The sequence below is a fragment of the Mandrillus leucophaeus genome, unplaced genomic scaffold (genome assembly GCF_000951045.1).
Source record: "Mandrillus leucophaeus isolate KB7577 unplaced genomic scaffold, Mleu.le_1.0 Scaffold90, whole genome shotgun sequence".
NCBI lineage: Eukaryota > Metazoa > Chordata > Mammalia > Primates > Cercopithecidae > Mandrillus > Mandrillus leucophaeus.
This window is the reverse complement of record NW_012109808.1, coordinates 85,506-98,760: the sequence shown is the minus strand read 5'-3', so window position 1 is coordinate 98,760 and position 13,255 is coordinate 85,506. Positions and strand designations below refer to the sequence as shown.

Below are 13,255 nucleotides of genomic sequence, written 5' to 3'. Positions count from 1 at the left end.
TTCTTTTTTTTTTTTTTTTCCTGAGGCGGAGTCTCTCTCTGTCGCCCAGGCTGGAGTGCAGTGGCCGAATCTCAGCTCACTGCAAGCTCCGCCTCCCAGGTTTATGCCATTCTCCTGCCTCAGCCTCCCGAGTAGCTGGGACTACAGGCACCCACTACCTCGCCTGCCTTGCTTTTTGTATTTTTTAGTAGAGACGGGTTTCAACGTGTTAGCCAGGATGGTCTCAATCTCCTGACCTCATGATCTGCCTGTCTCGGCCTCCCAAAGTGCTGGGATTACAGGCTTGAGCCACCGCGCCCGGCCCAGATGTATATTCTTTAAACACAATCTACCAGCCAGCAAATGATCAACATTGAAGCTTCTCTCTGTGCAAGGAAATCAAAGAGGGCAGCTTTATCATGAAAATATGTCTCATAAAATATTTAACCTGGACACATTGGTTTACAATGTACAGAGCACAACTTGTCTGATCTCATACAATTTATGTGATATAAGTATGGTTAACTATTATTATTGCTCACTTTCAAGGTGAAGAAATTGAGTCTCAGTGAAACCAGGTGACTTATTCAGGTTCACAAAGTTTTTTGGTTTTTTTTTGAGACGAAGTCTCGCTCTGTCACACAGGTTGGAGTGCAGTGGCCGGATCTCAGCTCACTTCAAGCTCCACCTCCCGGGTTCACGCCATTCTCCTGCCTCAGCCTCCCGAGTAGCTGTGACTGCAAGTGCCCACCACCTCGCCCAGCTAGTTTTTTGTATTTTTTAGTAGAAACGAGGTTTCAATGTGTTAGCCAGGATGGCAGGTTCACAAAGTTTCTTAATGATTTAGTTTCTTAGAGACGAAGTTTCTTAGAACCAAAGGTTGAAGGCTATTTCCTCAAACCATAGTTGTTCCCACCTCACCTAACAGGACCCTGTCCACTAGAGCACCATTATTATTTACCTATTATCATCAGGAGCACACATTTTGAGCACAGAAACAAACAGACAAAGAAAGGTATTCGCTTTCCCCAAAGATTGAATGCTTTGCTTAGGATTTAGAACAACCAGAGCTTTATACATTACATGGCCTCTCAATCATCTCACCAAGGTTCATAACCATGTCATAAAATAACAATTTACCTCATATTTGTATTTTCAGATGAACTTTCAAAAAATAAAATTGAAGAGAAAAATAATGAAATTGATGCCTATTTAAGTAACATATTTTTCAATTGAGAAATTTGAAAATTGAAAAACGAGAAATTTATACTTAGTTAACCTATTTTTTTATTTTATTCACCAAAGGCTGAGAAGTGAAAGTAGTTGGTAATTTGTGTCTCAGGAAAAGCAAAGAGTGAGCAACTGTAGTTCATAAAGGAGTCAACGGCAGGGGTGGAGGGTCTGGCTCAGAAAGGCAGCAGGTCTAGGTAAAGAAAGCATTAATATGTGGACATTAGAGCATGTGTCTGCAGTCAGACAGAATCAGTCTACGTGCAAATAAAGATCTGGACTCAGTCACAGAAGATAAATTGAGAAGAAAGCAAACATGTCTTCACTGAACCAATAGCTGTTGTTTTCCCCATATATGTAAACACAGCATTACCACTTAGGTCACTATCTTATGAATTTTGTAAATTGCAACCATCGTAACTGAAGTTTTATTTTTCTGCTGTGAAAGTTTGAGTCCAATGGGGATTCACTAAACAGTACAGCTTTACTTCTTTCCCAATAACTTGGTGGGTGGGCAGGGGGGTGGTGAGGAGAAAGAGCATCAGCGGCTGAACTGTGTCTCTTCAAAATTCATATGTCAAAGCTTTATTCCTGGTACCTCAGAATGTGAGTGTATTTAAGGACAGGACATTTAAAGAGATGATTAAGTTAAAATGAGGCTTTTAGGGTGGATCCTGATCCAACCGATGGATGTGCTTAAAAGAAGGGAGAATTTGGACACATAAAGAGACACCAGGGATGCATGCATCTAGATCAAGGCGAGACCCTGTGAGGACACAGTGAGAAAATGGTCATCTGTAAGTCAAGGAGAGAGATGTCAGAAAGAACTAAACTTGCTGACACCTTGATCTCAGACCTTTACTTTCCAGAGCCTTCAGCAAACAAATTTCCGTTGTTTAAACCACCCAGTCTATAGCACTTTAGTACTTTAGGCAGCCCTAGCAAACTAATATCAGGAGGAAAGTATGAGTAAGTTCAAGATTAATCTTCAGAGATTTGCCTCCCTCCCTGATCACCCAGAGTTCTAGTAAAGCAAACTTCTTCAGGGCTGATAAATTCATTTACTAAAATGTAAAATGAAATACACTCCTCTTTTAGATTCAAAATCTGAGGCGAAAGGAATCAAGTTCTTACTGTAAAATTTCGTCCCGCAGCCAATATGGGCAAGATTTTTGTGTGTGTGTCTTGTTTTTTGTTCTGATATCTTATCTCTCCTCTCTATGATATAGCTGCCCCTACTCCACACCACCCAGTGATCCACGTTGAAAGTCCTGAATAAATTTACACGAGGATATTATAATCATCCCATGGTGGTCTCTCAAGAACAAATTAATCTCCAGACCCACCACTTGCCAGTGAATTTTAGAGAAGAAAAACAATGCATCTAGAGGAGCCAAAGAAGGAGAAAACAATTTAATTAATTCATCACCAAGGCCAAAGATATATAAATCTTATCATTTGATCTGTCAACCAACACTATGAATTATTCAACTCCCCGAATCTCAAGAAGGAAGGCGTAAAGTGGTTAGAAAGCAGCTGGCTGAGCAGAAGAAGGCACTCAATAGATCAAAGCAAACAAGCCCCCAAGGCTGAAAAAACTTTGGGGGTGGATCCCTGGGATAAGGAATAAGCCCAAGAAAGACTCCAGGATCATGTGTCACAAGTGGGCCCACCACCACCACTTCTGCTAAGATGGTTTGAATAGGACTTTTATACCCCCTCCTTTTCACACACCCTGGTTTCTGAGCAAGAGTTCTTCCTGCAAATATATCATGGTGTGTTTCCTTTTAAAATTGAGCTTTCCAAGAGTTCTATGTCCTCAACTAGTCCCCACAAATGTCTACAGAGGCAGGAAACTCTGCTGTTTTGTAGAGGATAACATTTAAGGTACATACAAAACCTTGAATTCTTAGGGAAATCTGCCTTTAAACTACAAATACTGAAGCATTTTTTAGGCAGACGTACATTGGAGGTTTTGTTTGTTTGTTTTCTGTTTTTTAGTAGAGACAGGGTTTCCCCACCTTGGCCAGGCAGGTCTCGAATTCTTGGCCTCAGATGATGCCCCCACCTCGGCCTCCCAAAGTGCTGGGATTACAGGTGTGAGCCACCGTGCCCAGCCACATTGGATTTCTTAAAGATGAGAGAGAGGGAAAAAAGAAGGAAAAAAATATACAAAAGTTGCTTATGTAATTAAAGTTTGGTAAACAAATATATTTTACTATTTATATATCTGTAATCACTACACTACCTTGCACTTTGTTTCAAAAAAATGATATTTACATATGGAAATAAAGCCAAAGATGAAAAGGAACCTGGAGGGATATTTTAAATAACAGGATAATGTAAACCTTTATTTTATAAAGGATATTTTGATTTTATATTAATTTGGCTTGGTATTTGGATCTCCACCCACTCCTTGCACTTTTTAAAATATGGAAGCATATATATATATATATATATATGCTTTTGCAATTATTCCTAGCTGAACACCACAATGTCTTATTTGGTTCTGTATCTTCAGCAGTAGCACACAGCCTGGCGCAGAGTACGTGCTCAATGAGTATTGACTGAATGGTGAACAGAAGAGAGCATGAACATGGGGTGAGGACTCTAAGAGAATGGGGAAGGGCCTACTAGATTCCCATTAAGAAGAGGGTTAATCCCATCCTGAAACACAATCCTAATGTGAGACACTTTGCAGCACCCCAGATAAGTGTGGCCTTAGTCTCCCTAATTCACAAAGAATCCCAGCATCCTCTAGGCTGTCCCGGGATAAAGGCTTTAAGTAAATCTATAATATAAACAATTTTCTAAAGCTTGGAACCAAGCACAGGCAAAAGCGTAGGTAAAATATCAGCTATTTGGAGGATTTCTGTTTCTTCCATCTGTCTTAGCACGAATCCCTCTATAGGGCTGGATGGTGGGGAAAAGGGGTTGGAGCACCAACTGACGAACAGCAGCTTTGAGGACTTTCGGTTCTCAGGAAATGGGCAAGAGGAGAGCAAGTGTAGTTAAAAAACCAACAATCTCTTAAGTCCAAAGAAGATTCTGGGACTCAAGGCTCTAGCTGTGTTTCATACCAAAATCAAGGGCATTTACTTCTTCACAGACAATAGAGAGTGCTGCCTTTAACTCTGGAATAAGATTGGCAGTAAATCATCAGTAACAACCATCAGTCTCTTGGTGCCATGCCTCCTACCACCTCCACCCAAATTATTTTTTAAAACAATTGCTGTTCGCTAGGTCTTTGTCTTGGACCAGGAAAAAGCAAGTTTACACCAAGTAAGAATGAGAAGTGCATTAGCAAAACTCTGTGGAGTCTTCTGGTCCTTTTAGTTAGAGCTGCAAAGGGTCACAGCTTGGGTGCAGAATGGGAGCCAGAAGTAGGGATATTTTGTTGATTGCTGCTTCTCTTGATTTTATGCTCAAAAACACCAATTTAATATGCAAGGAGTCTACTTAATACAGATGCATTCACTCTCCAAGCTCCAAATCAATGAGTTGGGACTTCAGGATTGAAAGAGGATTCTGAAGAGTTGAATTCATTAGCTTTCTTATCTCAGCCATGCCAGACCCTGGAGTTCACTGTACTCTACAGCTCTGGTGGGTCTGAGGGCCTTTTCTGGGGTCTCTAGCCATTTACTTACTTCCTTCTTATTTTCCATCACACTGAATCTTATCAGATGTAGGTTAATGAGAAACCAGACTGGGGACCAGTCAAAAAGATTTAGAGGAGACTGAGGGACTGAGCAAACGATCCTGACGAAATAAACTAAATAAAGGGTCATGTGTAAGCTGTGCAAGTCTCAACCCTTTGTGTGTGTGTGTGTGTGAGAGAGAGAGAGAGAGAGAGAGAGAGAGAGAGAGAGAGACTGACTCTGACTTAGGGACCCTAGGGAAGTACTGCTCTGCAAATTCCATCACTTACTAGTATCTGCTGTAACTGTTTACATCCCGAACAAAAGACATCAAGACCCTGCCATCCATAACCTCTGATGCATAATCTTCCTCTCCCTGCTGATCATTTACAATAATTAGCAAAATTTAGCTAATTATCTCTGAGCATTTCCGTGTTTAATTATGGTTATTAGTAATAGTCTGTCTGACTTCCCCTATCTCCACTCCCTTTTTTTTTTCTGTCTTACCCACTCCCCCGAGTCCCTCTCCCCCTTAGGAGCAAGTTTCCATGTCAATGAAATTGCTTTTTTGGTGGTTGTGGCTCTTTTCTCTCCTAGGTTTGTTTGCTTCTTTCTTTTTTAAGGGAGCCATCACCAGACCCAGCAGGAGTCACAGAGAAAAGAGCCACCAGACCAAGATCAAGCAATCCCTTATTTTCACCATCCCCCTCCACCAACCTTACAAACTGCGAGCTGCTTGACAACTCCATCAAATAAAATTTGAAGACAGAGTCAAAAGAGCCAGAGTATGTGCTGGCATTTTCTCAATGTGCTTCCACTTACACTACAGACAGCACAGAGCGGAAGCCCAGGGCTAGGAGGCAGCAGGAAGAATCAACTTTCCGAATAGGGTCTGGATGTTATCAGTCTTCAAAATACAAGGGCAGGAGCCCCCTAGGTATGGTTCACGCTCCTGTTCCCTGGAGGGCTGCTCCTGCAGCCAGTCTCCGTTTGTGTGTGTCCTACTCTCCTTACCATCAGAGTGGAGTGCATAGTAAACAAATAAAGAAGCTCCTTTCTTTAGAACGGTTTACTACAGCAAGCTCTTACCTTAGCTGCAGACATCGCCCTTTTAGAGGCAGCCGGCTAAGAGCTGAGTATCATTTTCAGAGCCATAGATCTCTTCCTTCAATAGCTATGTAAGGAGGGTTGTTTGGAGTAAAACACATCATACCTGTATTGTGTGAACATGCCCATCTCTGCTACCTAAAAATGAAATAACATTTGCATACACGGGGAATTGAAGTTACTATCGTTTACACTTGGGTAAGTTATAAATGAACTTAGCCTTATCTTACATATTGTTTCCTCACTGATAGCAATATTAGATGTGTAGTTTTAGAGATAGTTGCTTTTTCCACTAGACATGTGGACAAACATAAAGCTGCCAAAATCAACACAAATGGCCACGGGTTGTTAATTACATTTTCTGCCTTCTTATATTCAGCTACTTTTCCCTGACCATTACCACACAGGCTACTTTATAACAGTTCAATCAACTTCAGGCTGAAAACCTGATTCCTGTTGTCAGCTATTCCCACTCCACCCCCACTAAGTTCCCAAGCAAGCCCACAGCAAAGAAGGGTGAAAGCAAGGTGAACGAACATTTCTCCAAGCACAGCATTGGGACTCACCTGGTAAGTTGCCTGTCTCTGTAGGGGTGGAGAGAGTAGAAGGTTGCAAAGAGAGTGTAGTGTCTGTGCATCTATGAATGAGGGAGCGAAGGAGAAAAGAAGCCTTTAGAGAAAAGTGGAGGTGGGCGTCGCGGGCTAGGGGCAGAAAACACTAACCTTTATGAGAAAGTAGAAATTTGCTTCCCTCATGGACATACCATGCTTTTCATCATTTTAAATTCTTTTTTTTTTTAGTTTTTTTCCCCCTTTGGCCCTTCCTTGCAGGGGGGTTGGTTTAAGGAATTGCTATGCCCCATTAGAAGGATAAAGAGCAGAGAGACCTACCGTGCCCTCCTCGAAGGGAAACAGGGGAGCGATAGATAGAAATAGGCACTGAGTGATGCTTGCTGCCATGGAAATGGTGCTCGTGCTGAGAGTGAGACCCCGGCGAGGATGAGGTGGAGGAGGAGGAAGCTACATTAGAAGAACTCCATACAGAGCTGACGATACATCCCCAGAACAGGGACCAGATCCCAAGCGTCCAGGCCGGCCGGCGAGGAGGGCTCCGTCTCGCGTGGATTCTCAGGTGCATGGTCAACGCACGGGACCACTACAGATGGGCAGTTTGAATTCCAGCCAGTGAAGAGTAATGAAGTTCATGATGCCCAAGGGCCCATCATAGCAGGAGGAAGAGTTGCCAGAATTTGGGGAAGAGGGAAGCAATATGCGCTTTCAAGACAATGATGTTAGAAAAAAAAAAAAAATACTACTTAAAGAAAAAAAAAAAAAAAGATAAAAGGCAAAGCCCCTTCTCTTTCCCGGGGCTGAAATTTAGGATGCCAGAGTCCTCCCAGGTATAGCAAACCTCCTAGGGAGCCCCGGCATGCCACGCATGTCAGGGGAAGACCGGCGCGGCTTCCTCCGGATCTCTAGGCACCGCGAGTCTGATGACTTAACTGCACACTCCTGGGAGCCACACAGAAAAGGTGGTAATGAAGGAAGAGAAGGAGGCAGCCCGAACCCCAAGTGGGTTCAGGTGAGTTTATCCCAACAGCCAAGGAGTTTGAACATTTTTATTTTCCTGTTTCCACTTCCATGAGATGCAATGCAGAACTGCCAGGCAAAAGGGGGCTGCAGGTGGAAGAGTTCCTCGGGTGTTCCTGGGAGTCTCTGGGGAAGGGCGCGAGGCTTTTAACCCTGCACGTGCTGAACTAGCGCCACGGAGCAGCCGCCGGCTTCCTGGGTTTCCCAACTGGATGAAAGGCAGCAGCAGCAGCAGCCACCGCAGCCAGAGGAAGAGAACAAGCAGGACTGGAGGGAAAGAGGAGAGGAGGAGGAACCCGGTGCGGAGCAGCCACCCAAACCAACGTGGCACGGGGTGGAGGGAGGTGGGTGGGCGAAATCAGCGAGAGCGCAAGAGGAGGTCCCCGGTAGGCGGCAGAGGCGGCAGAGAGGCTGGCGGGCGCCTGCGAAGTGCGCGGACCAGGGAGGCACAGGTGAAGTGAAGCGAGGAGTTGGGGAGCCAAATTCACAAATGGGCAAGTCATATGCAAATAGCACACTCCCGAGAGCAAATCAGTGCAGCCCCAGCGCTCTGCCGAGGGACTGGCTGGCTCCGGAGGAAGGAGGGGCCAGAGCGACCCGGAATCCCGGCCCTCCCCATTCAAGCACAGGCTCGTATACACCCGCGCGAGCCTCCAGCACACGCCGTCCGCACTCCTCTCGCTCCCTCGGCTCCCGCCCCGCCGTATGTGCGCGCGTGTGTAACACCGACAGACCGACACTGCACCTTCTTTATCACCCTGCCCTTGCTCCTCTCCCAGGCGCGTGTAACCAAACTCGGGCCATGAAGGCACCTTTTCGCAATTTGGGAGGAAAACTAAGGGCGGCGGCTAAGGCCGAAGTAGCTCCAAATAGAAATAAAAATAAACCCCTTGAGTCAGCGCGAGCGCTGGAGCTGCTTGCAGCACGCGCGCTCCTCCCCGCCTGGCGGTGGCTTGGGCGGCCACTCTCCAGGCGCGTGTGTCTCCCGGGGTTAAGATGCCCAGGGCCCTACCCGCAGGGCGAATGATGGGAATCTGAGCCCGGACTCCCAAAAGTGAAGGTGGAGTGGTGGCCCGGGTACTCCAAAGGGTGAAGGGCTCCGTGGTTGGCAGCCCTTCCGGAAGGTGGCTGCCACCCCCGGTGATGGAGAGGACACTATTGGGATTCAAAATCCAGAGGTTATCGTCCGCGCCTGTAGTCCTGATCAAAAAACTTGAGAACGGGAGAGGGCCTCGTCGGCTGGCTCAAAGAGAAGTGACTGGCCTGTCCGGAACCGGCTGCAGAAGGGCTGCCCTAGGTGGATGAAGTCCCCTGGGCGCTGGGCATCAAAGACAGCACCGTGTTTACCTCAAAACTGAACACGCAGGGGAAAGCCAGAGTGGTAGCACCTGTCCTCTGTCGTGGCCATCTGTGATTCCAGGAGGGGACTGACCCAAGGCTCTGCCAGGACACGGTAACACTGTGGACCAGGTGGCATCCACCCCTCCACTATGTCTGATGCGCAGGAAGGACAAACCCAACAAGGCTGCCCTCTCAGTCCAGATCGTTGTCCACACAGGTCTTGCTAGCCTTGACTCCCTCCTACCATTCACCTTGGGTAAAAAGCCCATTACATTTGCAGGGAGGAAAGGGAGGTGAGTGAACAATACTTACTGCTTAAAATATATATATGTTGTATTTAGGAGGCTTTTTAAAAAGGAGCTTGTAGCACCTATTATATACTCCACTCTCATTTCAAACCCCCTGAGGATAAAGAACAAGGATTAAGACAGCCCTGTTCATCCTTGAGACACCCCAAGGAGATGTTGAGGAAATAGCATTATGTCTCTCTAACAGACAAAGATACCAAACCTACAGATAATTTGCCTTCAAGGTCATACATCAAGTCCATTTCAGAATTTATGGTAGTGAATTGGTATTCTGGTTCTGAAATTGGTATCCTCCAAAAGCTCCAAGCTGCTCATAGTAAATGATGCACAGTCACCCTAACTGCCCTGGCTCTCCGTTGTAAGAGTGATCCAGGATCCACAGCCTCCCAGGAAATGGCCCTCTGACAAGGTCTTCCATACCTTTGGGTGTGCCCCCACCCACAGTGTCTTAAACCAGGAGCATGTGCTCAGTGACACCACAGCAAGGGGAAGGGGTGGTTTATGGACATTCCACTGAAACCTCAGTTTCCTCCTCTGTAAAATGAGGGAAATGCCTCCCTCTCGAGCTTGTTGGGGTTTAAAATTAGAAAATACACAGTATGTGGCACAGCACCTGACAAACAGTGGCAATATTCTTTGTCAACTAGAAAAATAAGCTGAAGCTCTAAAATGGTGAAGTACAGGTTAAGTACATGGTTAGGATCTTATGCTATTAATGCTAGAAAAGCCAGAAAAAAAAAATCTTAATATCCTAAATATCCATGATAATTTCCCCTCAAGTCAACCACTCCTTCATTTAGTCCCCAGATGGATTTCCACTGCACTTTTGGCCTTAAGCGGCCTAGATGACTCTGCTTACCCCTAATGCTTCAGCTCCATCTCCTGCCACATGTCCCATTCCTTGCTACTCTTTAGTTCCCCAGGTCTTTCTGCTTTGATCATGGGAAGTTCTTTCTCATCCCAAGGCCTTTATAGCATTGTTGGCCCCTTCTGTCTGGAAGGCTTTTCCCCAAGATTTTCATGTGATGGGTGCATTTCAAATGTCACCTCCTCAGAGACCCTCTCTGGTCCTCATCTAAAGTTGACCACCACCCCTGAAAGGCATCCCCTCCCATTACCTTTTTTTATTTCCTTGACAGCACTCTCCATGTCTGAAATTATTTTATCTGTATATTTGTTCATAGTTATCTCCTTAAAATGGTCATAAACTCTCTGAGGGCTGAGTCTTTTTCATTTTCTCCCCTGTATTCTGTGTGTGTGGAACAATAGGTAGCACATAATAGGAGCTCAGTAAATACTTGCTGAATGAATGAACTCAGTGAATCAATTACCAATCTCATACTCACGTTTTCCTTAGGCCATTAATTTTGCTGATGCATTTGTCCCTCTTTAGCAATGTAAATCCCCAGAGACAAGCTTTTCCGGGGTTGATAAACCGACCACCTACCCACTTACTGTTTTCCTTTTTTTTTAAATTGGCACTGAGCATTGGAGACTGCTTTGACTTCATTCTGAGGATGTGTGGGAAGCTTAGATGGACTTTCCAATTAATTCTCTGCTGGGCAATAAAGGGAAAATAAATCCCTAATGCGGTACAAAATCTGGAAATGCTGCTGGTGCATCACAGCTGGAACTATTCATTTCACTTGTCATACTTATAATTTATTTATTTAGTTTTTGCAAAATGTCAAAAGAAGTCACCATGAATTTCGGTAAGGGTGATTCCATCTGGGGACACAGTTAAAAACTGAGAAGAGTCTTCAGAGGACAAATGTAAGACAGGTCTATTTTACTTCTTCCACTACAAAGAGACAACCCCCAGTTATCCTAATAAACTGAATGTCCTTCTCCAATTTACCCCACTGTTAATTTTTTCATGTATTTCTTATCCCTCCTGCCCCTCCCTCTAGTTAACACGTTCCTATTTGGACTTCTTTTCTGAATCCCATTCTTTTTAGGTCTTTTAGAGCTTACATTAGTCAAACACATTAAATACATTTTTAAAGATGTTTAGTTGCAGTGATACTTTCTAAATACTGCCTGTAGCTAGAGTTCCAGCTGAAGGATTTGTCATCCCTTGTTCTACCATCAAAAGCTCTCCTCTTCCTCTTGAGTTGTCTTTTCTAGTGAGTCCCTTGAGTGACAACACTTGGGAATCAAGTGTACAGCTATAGGATGAAAACGAGAGTCCACTTTTAAGATAGAAAAGAAGAGAAATAGATTTAGAAACACTATGCTCACCCAGATTTCAAGTTGAAAAATATAAATAATTTCACAGGAACAACCACGCTTAGCTCCACTTGAATAACCCCCTCCATGGAATCCTAACCATACTCTTTGGATCCTGAAATTTCTAAATGGAATACAATTTTTAAAAACCTCTTGATTACTTCAGGCTTTAGAATTGGTATTATGAACCTTCTCCTCTTGCTGTTTAAATGTCCCTCACCCCGTCGTCACCCTGCTAGAGAAAGTCCCAGGGTAAGGTATGAGCATCTTTACCCATCAGACCCTTTGTCTTGTGTTGGTCTGTGCCTCGGCTATGCGACAGTCTGGAGATTCTTTGGCTTCTAAAATAAGCCTTGTGATTGTATTTAAATGTGTCAGGCATCAGGAATCTAATGCAAAGTTGCTCTGTCCATCTGCTTGTTTTCTACAGTACTGTACATTTTATCTCTGCACAGGCCTCTCCTCACTTGTATAGACTCTGACTTGCCATTTTGCTGCCAGCAGGAGCTACCTGTCAAGTTGTTCTTCGCAAGCACATCTCATATGAACTGCACAGGAACAGGCACACCAGAAAGCATCAGAGCTGCCTGTTTCTGTGTGAGCCCTAGGTTTTTAGGCGAACACCCTTTTATTCCAAATATGAAGAGCAGAGATGCTTACTTTCTATCTCTACAAAGGGCTCCAGAAGGCAATTTAGGAAAAGAAAAACAAACAACTAAACTCTCATAATGTGAAATGAAATAAAAGTCCTGAAAAAATACTGGGGACTGTTAACATGGCTATAAATACATCTAAGGGTTTCAGTGACACCATAAAACAGTTCAACTTTACTTTATTACATGTCAGTAGATTTATTTATAGCCACATAATTCATCCTTCTGCTTATTTATTTAAAAAAGCCATCCTACATAAAAGCAGATTTTGATTATATTTTCTATTTGGAGGTATAAAAGAGAAGCTTTATTTTTTTAGACATCACTTCTACAAGTATTTGATTAAAAAAAGACAATGGCATCCTTGTATAAATTTATAGTTTAGAGAATGTATATACTGCTTCTGCCTCTTTAACTTATCCTTCTAATAAACACCCATAGTTATCCCCTTGTCCTCCTTGTGGCTGAAATAGGGATATCAGGAGTTTGGATGTTGGAAAAAAAATTTTTTTAATCTCTTGAGTTTGAATAGTGTAGCTGAGACATTTCTTTAAGGATTAGAAAATATGAAATCTTCCTGTGAAAACCTTATTCAGCTTCCTTTGAACTCCAAATGAAGTTATTTTAATATAGCAACATTTTTTTTTCTCTTTTATTCAAAGGCAGGGCTTAATGAGTTTCTCATAGACAGATTTGGGCATTTACAACCTGTTTGTCTTCACTAAGCTTACATTGGATATCAGATCTCCAGTAAGCTTAGATCAGCTATCAAAGGTCTAAACTTTGTATCCTCAGCACCATGGAAATCTCTATCCGGTTTTAGGAAATCAAATAAAATGAGTTATCATAATATGTTATCACAATAAAAGAAGGAATAATCTCATTTGTTTGTTTATAGGATAAAATATTAAAGATTTAGAGAATACTTTTTTTTTTTTTTTTTTTTTTTTTTTTGGTACAGGAGACTTTATTCAGAATCACTGCAATACGTATAGGGACCATGGCAAAGGGTCTTGAAGTCTGGGAGAGACAGACTGGGCTCACCTGCCTGGAGGACACTTTGAGAGTGCATACAGATTTAGATCAGGCTCTGGTACTCCACAGCCTAGGTTCAAATCCTGATTCTGCTTGTTAGCTGCTGTGAAAACGTGGCCAAGATCTTAGCCACTTTTTGTTTGTTT

General features: G+C 43.5%; 1 protein-coding gene across 6 annotated transcripts in view; it reads right to left on the bottom strand.

Moving 5' to 3' along the window:
• LOC105531714 (neurexin-3-beta) overlaps positions 1-8,420 on the bottom strand; it is a 592,764-nt gene extending 584,344 nt beyond the window's left edge. For all 6 annotated transcript variants that reach the window (XM_011969695.1, XM_011969693.1, XM_011969696.1 and 3 more), the window contains exon 1: positions 6,845-8,420. In XM_011969695.1, coding sequence (XP_011825085.1) covers positions 6,845-7,091 — 247 coding nt within the window. In that variant the 5' untranslated portion in view covers positions 7,092-8,420. The remainder of the gene's footprint in view (positions 1-6,844) is intronic.
• Positions 8,421-13,255: the final 4,835 nt, after the last annotated feature.